The sequence below is a fragment of the Schistocerca nitens genome, chromosome 2, assembly GCF_023898315.1.
Source record: "Schistocerca nitens isolate TAMUIC-IGC-003100 chromosome 2, iqSchNite1.1, whole genome shotgun sequence".
Lineage (NCBI taxonomy): Eukaryota > Metazoa > Arthropoda > Insecta > Orthoptera > Acrididae > Schistocerca > Schistocerca nitens.
Genome location: NC_064615.1, coordinates 721,084 through 735,158, shown reverse-complemented (window position 1 = coordinate 735,158; position 14,075 = coordinate 721,084). Strand labels below are relative to the sequence as shown.

General features: G+C 43.5%; 1 protein-coding gene across 5 annotated transcripts in view; it reads left to right on the top strand.

The window, feature by feature from the left end:
• LOC126235658 (cytochrome P450 9e2-like) overlaps positions 1-14,075 on the top strand; it is a 233,938-nt gene that overhangs the window by 13,422 nt on the left and 206,441 nt on the right. For all 5 annotated transcript variants that reach the window (XM_049944377.1, XM_049944376.1, XM_049944378.1 and 2 more), the window contains exons 2-3: positions 3,134-3,521; positions 8,705-8,842. In XM_049944377.1, the coding sequence (XP_049800334.1) occupies positions 3,137-3,521; positions 8,705-8,842 (523 nt within the window). In that variant the 5' untranslated portion in view covers positions 3,134-3,136. The remainder of the gene's footprint in view (positions 1-3,133; positions 3,522-8,704; positions 8,843-14,075) is intronic.

Sequence of the window (14,075 nt, the reverse complement as noted above, 5' to 3'; positions counted from 1 at the left end):
GGACCTTCTATTATCCAGGTAGGGACTATCCTGGTGATATCAGTGCATTACGTAAGTGTCCGTATATGTACGACCAGTTGATTCCTGTGAAGCTGTCAACTTCAATCTTGCATCTGTATGCTATCCGTTATGGATTGCAGATGTCTCGCTACTGCTACTCTAACATCCAACAAATTCAGTCGGATTTATGTAACGTTTTAACCACGATTCACTGCACCCATGATTGTTTTCAGGTATTCTGATAGTTCTGTGGTCAATTCCCGTATTGCCCGAGTATTATTTAACACTCCTTGTTGTTCGTCAGTTGCGTGGTTTCACAATCTGTAGCTGGTCTGTTGCTATTCGCTATTTCCTGCACCTGCCCCAACTTGTTTTTTAGATCCTGGATACCTTCGGTATCTGCCTTTCCAAATTCTCTTTTCAATCATTTTCCATTTGCGAATAGCCATTCCCTTTCTTGACACCGCAATTTGTAAGATGCTGGGATCCGTTACTTGGCGAAATTGTTGTCATAACCATTCATACGACAGGCTAACACCTGGTACTCTTCTCGTATCTCTTCCTGGTATTCTCTTCCTTTTAGCCGTGAGATTAAGTCCAGTGAATGTCTCTTCCAGCATATGTACCTCAATTTTCACTTCCCACATATTGTTGGTCAATCTCAATGTCGCTACGAAGGCTTTCCCGGAGTATTAATAGATAATATTGTTCTCGGGTGTGCAGCCGGATCATAACATCATGCTGACACAATATTTCAGCGGTCCACCTGGCCGCCATCTTCAGGTGAGAGTGCTGGTGCACTATCCCGCCGGAACCCGGCCACTTCCTGGGGGATGTTTCCAGAATGAGATTTTAACTCTGCAGCGGAGTATACGGTGATATGAATCTTCCTGGCAGCTTAAAGCTGTGTGCCGGACCGAGACTCGAAGTCGGGACCTTTGCCTTTCGCGGGCAAGTGCTCTACCATCTGAGCTACCCAAGCACGACAGGTGGTTCCCTGGTACGACTAAATCGTGCGCGGCTTGTTATTTCGCCAGTTACGGCTGCAGATAGCTAGTTCTAGAAAGACGTTGCATATTTTTGTCCTTTTCATCCATCTGTTGAAAATCGATGCAAGAACATAAATACACTCCTGGAAATGGAAAAAAGAACACATTGACACCGGTGTGTCAGACCCACCATACTTGCTCCGGACACTGCGAGAGGGCTGTACAAGCAATGATCACACGCACGGCACAGCGGACACACTAGGAACCGCGGTGTTGGCCGTCGAATGACGCTAGCTGCGCAGCATTTGTGCACCGCCGCCGTCAGTGTCAGCCAGTTTGCCGTGGCATACGGAGCTCCATCGCAGTCTTTAACGCTGGTAGCATGCGGCGACAGCGTGGACGTGAACCGTATGTGCAGTTGACGGACTTTGAGCGAGGGCGTATAGTGGGCATGCGGGAGGCCGGGTGGACGTACCGCCGAATTGCTCAACACGTGGGGCGTGAGGTCTCCACAGTACATCGATGTTGTCGCCAGTGGTTGGCGGAAGGTGCACGTGCCCGTCGACCTGGGACCGGACCGCAGCGACGCACGGATGCACGCCAAGACCGTAGGATCCTACGCAGTGCCGTAGGGGACCGCACCGCCACTTCCCAGCAAATTAGGGACACTGTTGCTCCTGGGGTATCGGCGAGGACCATTCGCAACCGTCTCCATGAAGCTGGGCTACGGTCCCGCACACCGTTAGGCCGTCTTCCGCTCACGCCCCAACATCGTGCAGCCCGCCTCCAGTGGTGTCGCGACAGGCGTGAATGGAGGGACGAATGGAGACGTGTCGTCTTCAGCGATGAGAGTCGCTTCTGCCTTGGTGCCAATGATGGTCGTATACGTGTTTGGCGCCGTGCAGGTGAGCGCCACAATCAGGACTGCATACGACCGAGGCACACAGGACCAACACCCGGCATCATGGTGTGGGGAGCGATCTCCTACACTGGCCGTACACCACTGGTGATCGTCGAGGGGACACTGAATAGTGCACGGTACATCCAAACCGTCATCGAACCCATCGTTCTACCATTCCTAGACCGGCAAGGGAACTTGCTGTTCCAACAGGACAATGCACGTCCGCATGTATCCCGTGCCACCCAACGTGCTCTAGAAGGTGTACGTCAACTACCCTGGCCAGCAAGATCTCCGGATCTGTCCCCCATTGAGCATCATTGGGACTGGATGAAGCGTCGTCTCACGCGGTCTGCACGTCCAGCACGAACGCTGGTCCAACTGAGGCGCCAGGTGGAAATGGCATGGCAAGCCGTTCCACAGGACTACATCCAGCATCTCTACGATCGTCTCCATGGGAGAATAGCAGCCTGCATTGTTGCGAAAGGTGGATATACACTGTACTAGTGCCGACATTGTGCATGCTCTGTTGCCTGTGTGTATGTGCCTGTGGTTCTGTCAGTGTGATCATGTGATGTATCTGACCCCAGGAATGTGTCAATAAAGTTTCCCCTTCCTGGGACAATGAATTCACGGTGTTCTTATTTCAATTTCCAGGAGTGTACATACACGCATAAACACTGGTTCTCAACATATATAGAGTATGATGCACTGTGTCTTGCAGACTGGTCCTCAACATCCCCTCCGGCCACCTTAATTACATTTTACATGGGTCCCGTCAATCATTTATTGCTGATTACGGGTCAGTTCCTTTGAATATGACCGATGTCCTTTTAGACTATGTAAGTGCCCCATTTTTGGTGACCACGAAGTGTTTTAATTGAACGAGAGTCAGCAGCCAAACCAAAATTTCTGAATTACAGCAATCTGCTGCATTGGCTGCCGTTAGTTGTAATAAAATATCCCTTCATTTCGGATTGACCACTGCTGCATAGTTTCGGCTGTGTACAGCCATTTTCTACGGGCTCTGAAATAAATACAAGTGTGAGATAGTTGAAATACAAAATAAAAAAACCATTGGTTGTTTGATCGGAAGTATAATCAATGAAAAAGAAAAGAGGATTTACAAGACATGACACGTCTAATAGACGTATTTGAGTTACAATCAAAACACTAGTCTAGTCTTAGCTTGCGACCACTTTTTCGACTGGTCTAGCAGTGAAATTGAACGCAAATGTTACTGCAGGCAATGGCTCCTGACTGGTGGAAGCTCTCGGCTTCGGCGGCGCTGGTGGCGCTGACGCTGGTGCTCCTGTGGTGGCGCCGCTACGCCACCAAGTTCTCCAGGGCCGGCGTGCCGTCCCTGCCGCCGCTGCCCGTGGTGGGGAACATGCTGGACGTGGTGCTCAGCAGGAAGGCCATGCCCGAGGTCGTGGTGGACGTGTACAGGCACTTCCAGAAACACCCCTACGCTGGATTCTACACGTTCGCAAAGTCTCTGGTCTTGGTGAGGGATCCCGATCTCATCAGGTCCATCACTGTCAAGGACTTTGACCACTTCACTGACCACGTCGACTTTCTGAACACCGACAAGGGCCATCCAGTCCAACAGCGGATGCTGATTTTCATGAAAGGTGGGACTCTTGTTTCCATTGCTTCATACCATTGTACGACGTTTTATTTTCAAGCAGCTCCGTGACAGACGTTATTAGAAACCTATATCCTAAGCTGCGCCTCTGTTTCAGTGATTTGGTACGTGGCTGTAAAATGAAAAGTCGTGTCGGATTGTTTCCCGCGCACTAGAAATTTAATATAAAAATTACTCTTTGAACTACTTTCTAATCAGCATAGTTTTGGCAAGCACCGCTCGTGCGAGACCTAACTTGCCTTCTTCTCAAATAATATACTGCGAACTATGAAGAACGTCTACAGGTAGATTCCACATTTCTAGATTTCCGGAAAGCATTTGACACGGTGCCCCATGTCAGGCTGTTAACGAAGATACGAGCACACGGAATAGTTTCACAGATATGTGACTGGCTCGAACACTTCTTGGGTTTTAGAACCCAGCGTGACGTCCTCGACGGCGGGTGTTCATCAGAAACAAGGTTATCGTCAGGAGTGCCACATCGAAGTGTGGTAGGACCGCTGTTGCTCTCTATATACGTAAATGATTTAGCGGATAGAGTGGGCAGAAATCTGCGGTTGTTTGTTGATAATGCTGTCGTGTACGGTAACGCGTCGAAGTTGAGTGACTCTACGAGGGTACAAGACGACTTAGACAAAGTTTGTAGTTGGTGTGGTGAAATGGCATCTGCCTCTAAATGTAGACAAATGTAACTTAATGCCGATGAACAGAAAAACAAATCCATGATGTTCGGATGCAGCACTAGCCGTGGCTTGCTTGATACACTTACGTCGTTTGAGTATCTGGGCACAAGGTTGCAAAGCGATATGAAATGGAACTGCGGTAGCGACGGCGAATGGTCGACTTCGGTTTATTGGGAGAATTTTATGAAAGTGTGGATCATCTGTGGAAGAGACCTCGTATAGGACGCTAGTCTGACCAGTTCTTGACTACTGCTCGAGTGTTTGGGATCCGTACCAGGTCTGATTAAAGAAAGACAGCTAAGCAATTCGAAGGCGGATTGCTAAGTTTGTTACCGTAGGTTCGAAGAACACGCAAGTGTTTCGAAGATGGTTTGAGAACTCAAATGGGAATCTCTGGAGGGAAGGCGACATTCTCTCCGAGAAATACCATCGCAAAAATTTAGAGAACCAGCGTTTGAAGCTTTCTGCGGAAGGATTCTGCTGGCGCCAACATACATTGCGCGTAATGATCACGAAACCAAGGTGCGAGAAATTACGGCTCATACGAAGGCGTATAGCCCTTTCGTTACCGAATTTCGAAGTTTTGAGAAAAAAATATCTGCATTCGTTTTTACACCTATTTAGGTGCATAAATGTAAACTATGATATAATCTTTTTTTATATGTTTTATTCCAAAAATTTTTGAATGTTGCTTTTAAGCAACAGTGGTTCTTACAGGTAGTGACATTATAGAAACAAAATTCAATAAACATGGGTTCATTTAAGCAAAATATTGGTTTATACATCACACTTTACAGCTTAGAAGTCTATGCACAGCATTTTTATTATTGACAATGTGGTGATGACTAATTTTCCTTCGAGTAATTAACAAATTCAACTCTGTGAATTAGTAAAAATTTGAAATTTTTGTACTGCAAACATTTCACTGTTTTACTTTCACGTATCTTGTCAGGCATCAGTGTGTGTTGTATCTTCTCCTTATGAAGTTATTATATTCCATGAAAGATGTGGAAACACTTCTTATTTACTGTGAGACACAGATGCACTTTACACTTGGTGCATAAAATTTGTCTAGTAGATTTAATCCAAACTTTACATCGACCTTTCTTCTCTACCATATCTGCAAAGTGTTCGAACCCATCAAAAGGCACATCCATAACTGGAGCTGCACATACAGTCCTTTTTGCTGCAGGAGTCCTTGTCAACATTTCAGAACTTGGTCTTCCTCTCTTCTTTTGGGAAGCTGATTTCCCCGCAAGCAGTAGACCTGCAGCAATATTAGCTTGGAACTGCAGGTCGGTGGAGTAGCCATCCATTGACAACTGCTGCAGACAAACACCAGTACACAATGTGCATATACCACTTCCGTGACCTCAAGTTGATACGGTATAGTTCTATCAACATGTCACCAAGGTCCACGCCCCCCATATGTTTGTTGTACTTTTCCACTATGTAAGGTCTAGGTACATCAATGAATTTCTTTTCAGTTGCAGAATAGCGTCTACATGTTGCCATGGGCTCATCACAAGCATATGTTGACACGAAATTCATGCATTTTCTGTCAAACCAGCGTACTAAAGCTTCACTGTTTATTGTCTCCGCTCTCCAGTCATAGGAGCCACGTCCAGTTTTCTTGAGCTCCACTTTAGTTTTCAAGGGACATTTTCCCATCCTGTCTGTCCTGATAGTGCCACAGAATTCAATGCCCCTTTCTTTCAGGGCAATTGCTAATGGTATAGACGAAAACCAACTATCAGCAAACACTTTGAAATGCTGTTTCTCTGGCAATGTTTCCGTCAATGCCAAAACAATATCCCCAGACAAACCTAATCCTTTACCACTGCAGGTGTTTTTGACAGCATAAATTTCAAAATCATACATCATGCCTGAAGCACCAGTTCTCGTAAAAGATTTGTAGCCCCACTTGTGAGGCTTATTTCTTACGTAGTGTTTGAAACCGCTTCTACCCTTAAATGGTATTATCTGTTCATCAACAACTTGGTATTCTTCTGCAGGGAGTGTCTTCAATCATGACTGCAATGGAGATAAAAATGGGCGAATCTTGAAGAGTTTGTCACGATTACTATTAGCTTCAGGCAAGTCTTGATTATTGACAACATGAAAATACCACAGTAGCTGGAAGAAGCGAGTTCTGCTCATCACAACAGCTATTGGTGAATACCTACACTCATTCGACCAGTATAAATGAATGGAAGGCATTTTGATTATGCCCATGTGCAGTAAAATACCAACAAACTGCTCCATTTCGTTTTTGCTCGTCTGCAAAGAAACTGAATCTTTCTGCAAAGCATACATATTGGACTGGTCAACAATGAGTTCAAATACGTCATCATTCATAAATATTTTATAATATTGCAAAGGTGTCATTTCCTCTACTGGTGGTGGTGGAAGTGATCCTTTCCATTCTGTGTCTTGTACCACAAAATGAGTTTTTCTAAATTTATAATCACTACGCTTACATTTATGTTTTACTTGCTGCTGCTGCTGCTGCTCACGTGTAGATGGTGCCCCTTCAGATGTATTGTTGTCGCTTGCATCTGATTTTGGCTGAGAATCAATAACTTTACCACTCCTGTCAGCATCACCCCGAAATTTACAGATTTTGACCTCTAAAATACATAATTATACTTATGTACTTTCTCAATATTGTTACTTCTGTTAGTGATCCTTACCTTTGGAAATTCATATTCTGTCTATTGCTCCTCTCTAATCGCCGAAATTTCAGCTGCATTATCCTTTTCCACCATCTGAATGAAATTCATGACAGCTGCTTCGGAAATAGCTTGAGAATTTTCATCAATTTCGACAGTTTCATCTTTATCTTCGTCCCCAACATCTGATATATCCCCATCAGGGACATCAATGTATGCATTGAATTCATTATCGGGTAAATTCATAATATATTCTAGGTCAGCATCAGTCAAAAAGCCAGACATAGTGACGCAATATTTAAAAAGTGTCTAGAATGTGATTTTATACCTGCAAAGCAAAATTTCAAACACCTACATCAATAGATTTGTAAAGCGAGGCATTATATTACGGAATTTCCACTCAATTCCACTGTTGCTTGAAGCAACATAAAGTTTTTCGCAGTTTATCTTATCTGGAAATCATTATGCAAGTCAAATGTGTGATGTACTTACGCAGGAAGGATTGTCACAACAAATGATAATTATTTCACTGTAAACGAAAGTGCAAAACTTACATATTTTACGCGTTTTTTTATCATCAATTCTTCACAATGAAGACTGCAGCAACTAGTCACACTCAACAATTGTTATTTCTTCCCGCGCGTTAGTTCCTGTCATTTGTTGTCAGGAACAGTCACTACTGGCATGGAACTTCAAAAATGTTCAAAAAATGTTCAAATGTGTGTGAAATCTTACGGGACTGAACTGCTAAGGTCATCAGTCCCTAAGCTTACACGCTACTTAACCTAAATTATCCTAAGGACAAACACACACACCCATGTCCGAGGGAGGACTCGAACCTCTGCCGGGATCAGCCGCACAGTCCATGACTGCAGCGCCTTAGACCGCTCGACTAATCGCACGCGGCCATGGAGCTTCAAGTAAACAGTGGCAAAGAGTAGTTAAAAGCGGTTTGATACAAAATACATCAATAGAAAGACGATGTTTCTTATAAGCTACGCTCGTAAAGAAAGGGATGGACAGTCTCTTTTCCCTTGTTCTATTTGCAAGTGGAGCAAGAAAGATAATGACCTGGGTACCCTCCGCCATGCACCATACGGGGCTGTAAATGAAAATGTAATGTTGCTTGAGGCAGTTTAGTTCTTACGTATAAGTAACTTTTTCCACAAATATGAGTGTACACTTTAATCACAAATATTATAACTGGCTAAGAGGAAACTAATCAATTAAAGTTGACCGAAGAATACGAGAAAATAATGAAGTCGAAATTATAGCCCAACATAGCATAGACTCGCTTTCTAAAAGCATTCTCGTAGCCATGTTCCATGGAGAATAGCACAACAAGTTTTTTTATATTTCTAGAGACGCAAGATAGAGCGTTGTTGGTGGTAACTGGTTGGTCGAGAAACTCCGAGCTGATCATTTTTGTTTAGTGTTCCTAAATTTGTGTGACCTACTTAGTCTACGTTCGCATCAATATAAGGATGTCAGAAATACGAACTTTATAGCCATATACCATTCAGAGCCAGCCGATCACCTTCATTTTGTGGCTAAACACTAAATTCCCGAACATACCAGTTATCTCATGAACAAAATGTCCGTGATCCTGAATTTCTAATTAAAAATCACACTTTTCCTTTCCTTAAGAACATAGTTGTCCGTTACGAGGGAAGTATACTTTTTCACATTCATACTTGTAACACGAACTAACAAATCATACTAAACAAACAAATAGATTGGGCACACAGATTCGTAAAGTAGTGAGGGGTGCTTGACAGGAAGGGCACATTGTTCACACTGTTTTATTCTTGCAGGAAAAGAATGGCACGACATGCGGGCGACACTAAGTCCTGCATTCACATCGAAGAAAATGAGAAACATGTTCCTGCTGATAGCAGAGATAGGGCAGCAGGTGGTCGAATACATAACAAAGGAATGTGCCAAGGTCGAAGGTGAGTACCTGTCGCAGCATCCACATTTTGTCAAATTTGTCTCTATAGTTTCTGTCATCTTCAACCACCATAAGCCCTGTTCGTGTTTTGTCAGCATTTGTGTTTTCTGTTGCTACAGATACTCATTCTGAGAGAAAGGAAGCTAATGACAATAAATGAATGTTATTCTCCCAAAATGGGTAATGGAAATGTAATCAAAGTTGCTCTTGTGTGGAGGTTATTTGAATTAGTTGTAAACCACTAATAGGCAACTGAGTTAATGTTTTGCGCGTAAGCTGGTACCACGTCAACAGTGAGTATTTGGATATGGTCACAGATATGGTGCTGGAAGAAAAACTCAAATAGAACTGAACTGGTTATGTGATACGACCGTTATTATTCAATAAATACATAAAGAAGAATTAACGATACTAGTTAAATGTTAAAACTATGATTCTGACGGGACTGTAAGCTATCCTCAAAAATTAAAATTTATTTGTGCATCTGGTCAGTCCAACTAGCTTATAGCCTGAGCAGAATCAAAAATTCACTGCAGCTGTGAAACTGAAAGTAAGTGGTAGTGTTACTGCATCGTGGCCACTCTTAGCGAACACCACAGTTGTCTACAAGAAGTTAATGAATAATGTAAACCGCTTCTGGTCAACTATTATACATTTACAATAAGGAAGCATCATTGAAGGTTCGTTAAAAGTGCAAAAGTATCTATAGGTGTTCAGTTATTGGTACACTATTACATAGTGCTCAAGTGACGCCAGTTTACAACAATATCCATAATCAGAGGGAAAGATTCGATTGTTTTCACCACAGCACTACCGATCAATCACCGGCAGTTCTGCGGCATCAGATATCACACAGAGAGTCGGTTAAACAATTTCAGTGAACTGTAATTCATCAGTGAAGTTAAATCTCCTACCAAAATCTCGTCTTATCTATAGTTGAGGTCTGTTCGTCAGAATGGGAAACTTAACCAGTACTGACTAATGAGAGGCGCGTAGAAGATACAAAGAACAGCTGCACGCGCTACCGCGGATTCGCCTAGACAACTATTCTATTGAAAATATGTGTCATATTTTTGTTTTCTGACATGTTCTAGGTTTTCGAGAATCACTATTGATCTACGGAATGAAAATGTACGTACTTATCAATATATCTAAGAATATCAGGGGCATACTCAGCTAATTATAGATGGGACTGGGGGACGCTACAAAAAAGATGTTGTGCGTCGCTGATAGCCCATGATCTGGTGTACACCTATTCCAAAAATTTACATGTTTTCTCGTAGACAAATAGATATGCACACGGACCTCAGGCAAAAGTAACCGAAGGAAATCCGTGTAGTTATTTTGAAGAAGGGTTCATGTTGTTGTCTCTTTCACTCGTTCTACGTAATCAGTATTTCACTAATTTCATGATAAGTGAAACGAGAAGAGTCGAGAAGTCGTTGTGTTGGTAGTACGCGCTAACTCTATTGAGGAAGTCTATGACCGTGGAGAGCCGATGTTCATCGGTGCAGTATCGCTTAGTGGCCAGTACCCCCTGGACTCGACATCTCTCCATGCACAGAATTCGCTGTTGACGTTTGCTCATTAACCTGAAAATTGCTTTGGCGTGGCTACCGTTTCCTATTGCTTGCCAGCTATCCAGTTCAGCGTAACTGGTGCATCTTCTATCGTCGACGATTCGCCATCTGTACTCATATCTAGAGCTGCAGCAGTTATTCTTCCCCTATTTTCAATTATTGTTTTTCAGCAATGACATGTAATTTGTACGCAGTATCTCTTCGTTTGATAACGTTCTTCATTAGACGTTTTTTTCTCGTCGATTCTTCGCAGGACGTCTTCATTCCTTATTCGGTGAACCCATTTAATCTACAGGCACCTCTAACATCAAATTTCAAAGACCTCAAATCATTTCATTTCTGTCATCTCCACTGCCCATGTTTTGCAGCCACACAGAACTGTGCTCCAAACCATTACAGCTGGCGGAGCGGGAATGTTGCAGGATCACCACTTCCAGTCCAAAGCTGGATGCGCAGGAAGCTGTGATATAGGATGGCCAGTGGCGTGGCGAGCACAGAGTCGACGACAAAATCCTCTTGTTACTGGGTGCTTCCATACAGGAGGCCGAGAGCTGCGGCCGAAGTGCTAAGCCAGCAGCTCAGCCGACATTCAGCTGATGACTGGCGTAAAGAACGTGCCAGTCGAATGCACAGCTGTGCTGGAATCGTGCAACTGCTGTCCTGAGACCATATATACTCCCCCCATCTACACTTATTATGACAGGTACCAGGTTGCCACCGTGTAGTCGGCTGTGGAAACGCCACGTTGTGCTGCAGCGAATAGCAACCCAACCACTCAGTGATGACAAAGCGCCATGTTGAAGGTTACTGTACAAGCACTATTGTTGTGGACAGCTGGGGGTTTACGTCGGTGGATGGCCCACGTACTCCTCGGCTGGCTGCGGGGTTCTGCCTGAGGTTGCTGCCGTAACAAAACACAGCTTTTCTTTAAATTCTTCTGGTCTCAGGTCTTACATTTTGGGTATGATTGTAGCTTTTTCTTATTAGAGAAAGCTGTTTTGTCTTATGCAATCTTTGCTTTTTCCTTCTTTACTTGTTCTACATCCGAGACAGCAAAAGCCGCACGCCTCTTCCAAAGCATCGTGTCCAAGTTTAACACTTATCCATTCTGGTTGTGGACCTGCTGCCCATACGTCTACAAAATTTTACTTTGTGTTTGTGTGCATTTTACAGCCTTCAGCTAGTAGATTTCACATATCGTTAAGCCCGAGCGGTTCTAGGCACTACAGTCTGGAACCGCGCGACCGTTACGGTCGCAGGTTTGAATTCTGCCTCGGGCATGTATGTGTGTGATGTCCTTAGGTTAGTTATGTTTAAGTAGTTCAAAGTTCTAGGCGACTGATGACGTCAGAAGTTAAGTCCCATAGTGCTCAGAGCATATCGTTAAGTGGCGAGAATGAGATTTTCACTCTGCAGCGGAGTATGCGCTGATATGAAACTTCCTGACAGATTAAAACTGTGTACCAGGCCGAGACTCGAACTCGGGACCTTTGCCTTTCGCTGGCAAGTGCTCCCCCAGGCTGTGGCTAAGTCATGTCTCCGCAATATCCTTTCTTTCAGGAGTGCTAGTTCTGCAAGGTCCGCAGGAGAGCTTCTGTAAAGTTTGGAAGGTAGGAGACGGGCTACTGGCAGAAGTAGAGCTGTGAGGACGGGGAGTGAGTCGTGCTTGGGTAGCTCAGCTGGTAGAGCACTTGCCCGCGAAAGGCAAAGGTCCCGAGTTCTTCGAGTCTCGGCCTGGCACACAGTTTTAATCTGTCAGGAAGTTTCATATCGTTAAGTGTTTGACTCAGTTCTTATTAATTTTGTAACTACTTCTACTTCTCCTGATTTTCTGTACGTGACACACAGCTCTCAAATCGAGACAGTCTTTTACTTCCCTCATTCCAATAAAGATAAAAAATCAGTCGTCAGCTGCACAAGAAAACATTTGTTTCGTTCACGTTTAAACTGTCATCTTCAGAAGTAAAATAGGCTCAAACCATTAGCGAACCAACGTCAAAATAAGAATTGGACGCCGCGCGGGGTAGCTGTAAGTAGTGTGTAAGCCTAGGGACCGATGACCTCAGCAGTATCGTCCCACTTAAAAAGAGAGAGAGGGAAGAAGAAGAAGAAGAAGAAGAATTGGACGGTAGTGTTCTGCAAAGGATTAGCCAAAAATACATATATAAAGCTAGTATATTAAAAGCGAATGTACAAAGATTGAACAGTAGAAGTAAAACAGGTTTGTTAAAACAGCTGTAAAACAGTTAAGCTTAAGAGCCACGTCAGGCCTGTGCTACAGGACCAAAAAAACAGAGTGACATCGCTAAAGATATATGTTACGTGCGATTAATGGCAAACAATTAACTACCAAATTCCACACCGTTCATAGTACGTGTGACAGAAAACAACCACCAGACTCATGACATCAACGGCGTCGAAGACACCTACAGGGTGGAAGCGCTATCGTACATGCAAACTGCAATAAATTCTGTAAGTGAACTACATGCAGTCCTGACATCGACAGCAGGGTGTGGGCGCCGCCGAGTCGAGGCGTACTGGACGTGTCTGGAAGTTCATAAACCTCGGTAGGCGTTTAAGAAGTTAAGCGACTGACTAAAAATAGGTATTAGTTCCTGGTTATACCAAGAAGACATCGTCAGAACAGAAAAATCTGTGTCACATAAACGCCATTAGTACATATTAGACAGTGAAGATAACATAAAATTACTTTAAACTCTGTAAGCAAGCCGGCTTCCACTGTGTAATCAGGTATAACAAAAGTTGGACCTGAAGGAGATCAGTGTAAGTCATTTAACAGAAAAGCTATACAGTCAAAAACAATCTGTTTTTCAATGAGAGATGATCATGCAGCAAATCTCTAGCATTAAGGTGGGAATGTTTATAAATTTCAATTTCTTCTGAAAGATTTATTTTTCACCGTTTGTCGCCTATAAGCAAAACTTCCATATTAGGGAAAGAGTGTTTTTCAGTTTTAAGATGTTTTCCGAAAGTTAACTTGTAAGAATTCCCACCATTTTTGTTGAGTAAGTGCTCGCGAATACGGATTTTAAAAGCCCTCCATGCTTGCCCTATGTAAAAGCTCGAGCACGCACTGCACTGAATTTTGTATATCTCAGATTTGTTGGTCGTAGTTCTCTCGTTATACTTATAAACAAGCACTTAGTGACGTTATTAGTGGAAAACGCCCCATTGATGTCACACTTTCTTAACAACTTGGTAGTCCGATACGACATGTCACCTAGGGAAGGAACTGTAAAATATTTCTTTCCAGTAACACCTTCTGTGTTAAGTAAAGAAGAATTGGTATGCTTACTAGTTTTAACCTTATAAACTATTTGCACAAGACCAGCCGGATACCCGTTGTTGATATCACTGTACTTGAGGTTGTTAAGCTCTGTGGCAACAGCAGAGGGAGTAAGAGGGAATTCAAATACGCGGTCAATGACAGCAAGAAGCATGGATGATGCTATCTGTCGTATTAGATTTCCTATGAATGTACAAATTTTTCCGTCTACCAGCCGCAATTTCAAGTTCATGGTACTGACTTTCTGTTTCGTACGTAAATTTGGTTTCTGGGTGGTAGCTGTTGAGAGAGTCACTAAGAGATATGAAATAATTCACATTACCTTTAAATATGCGGATGGTATCATC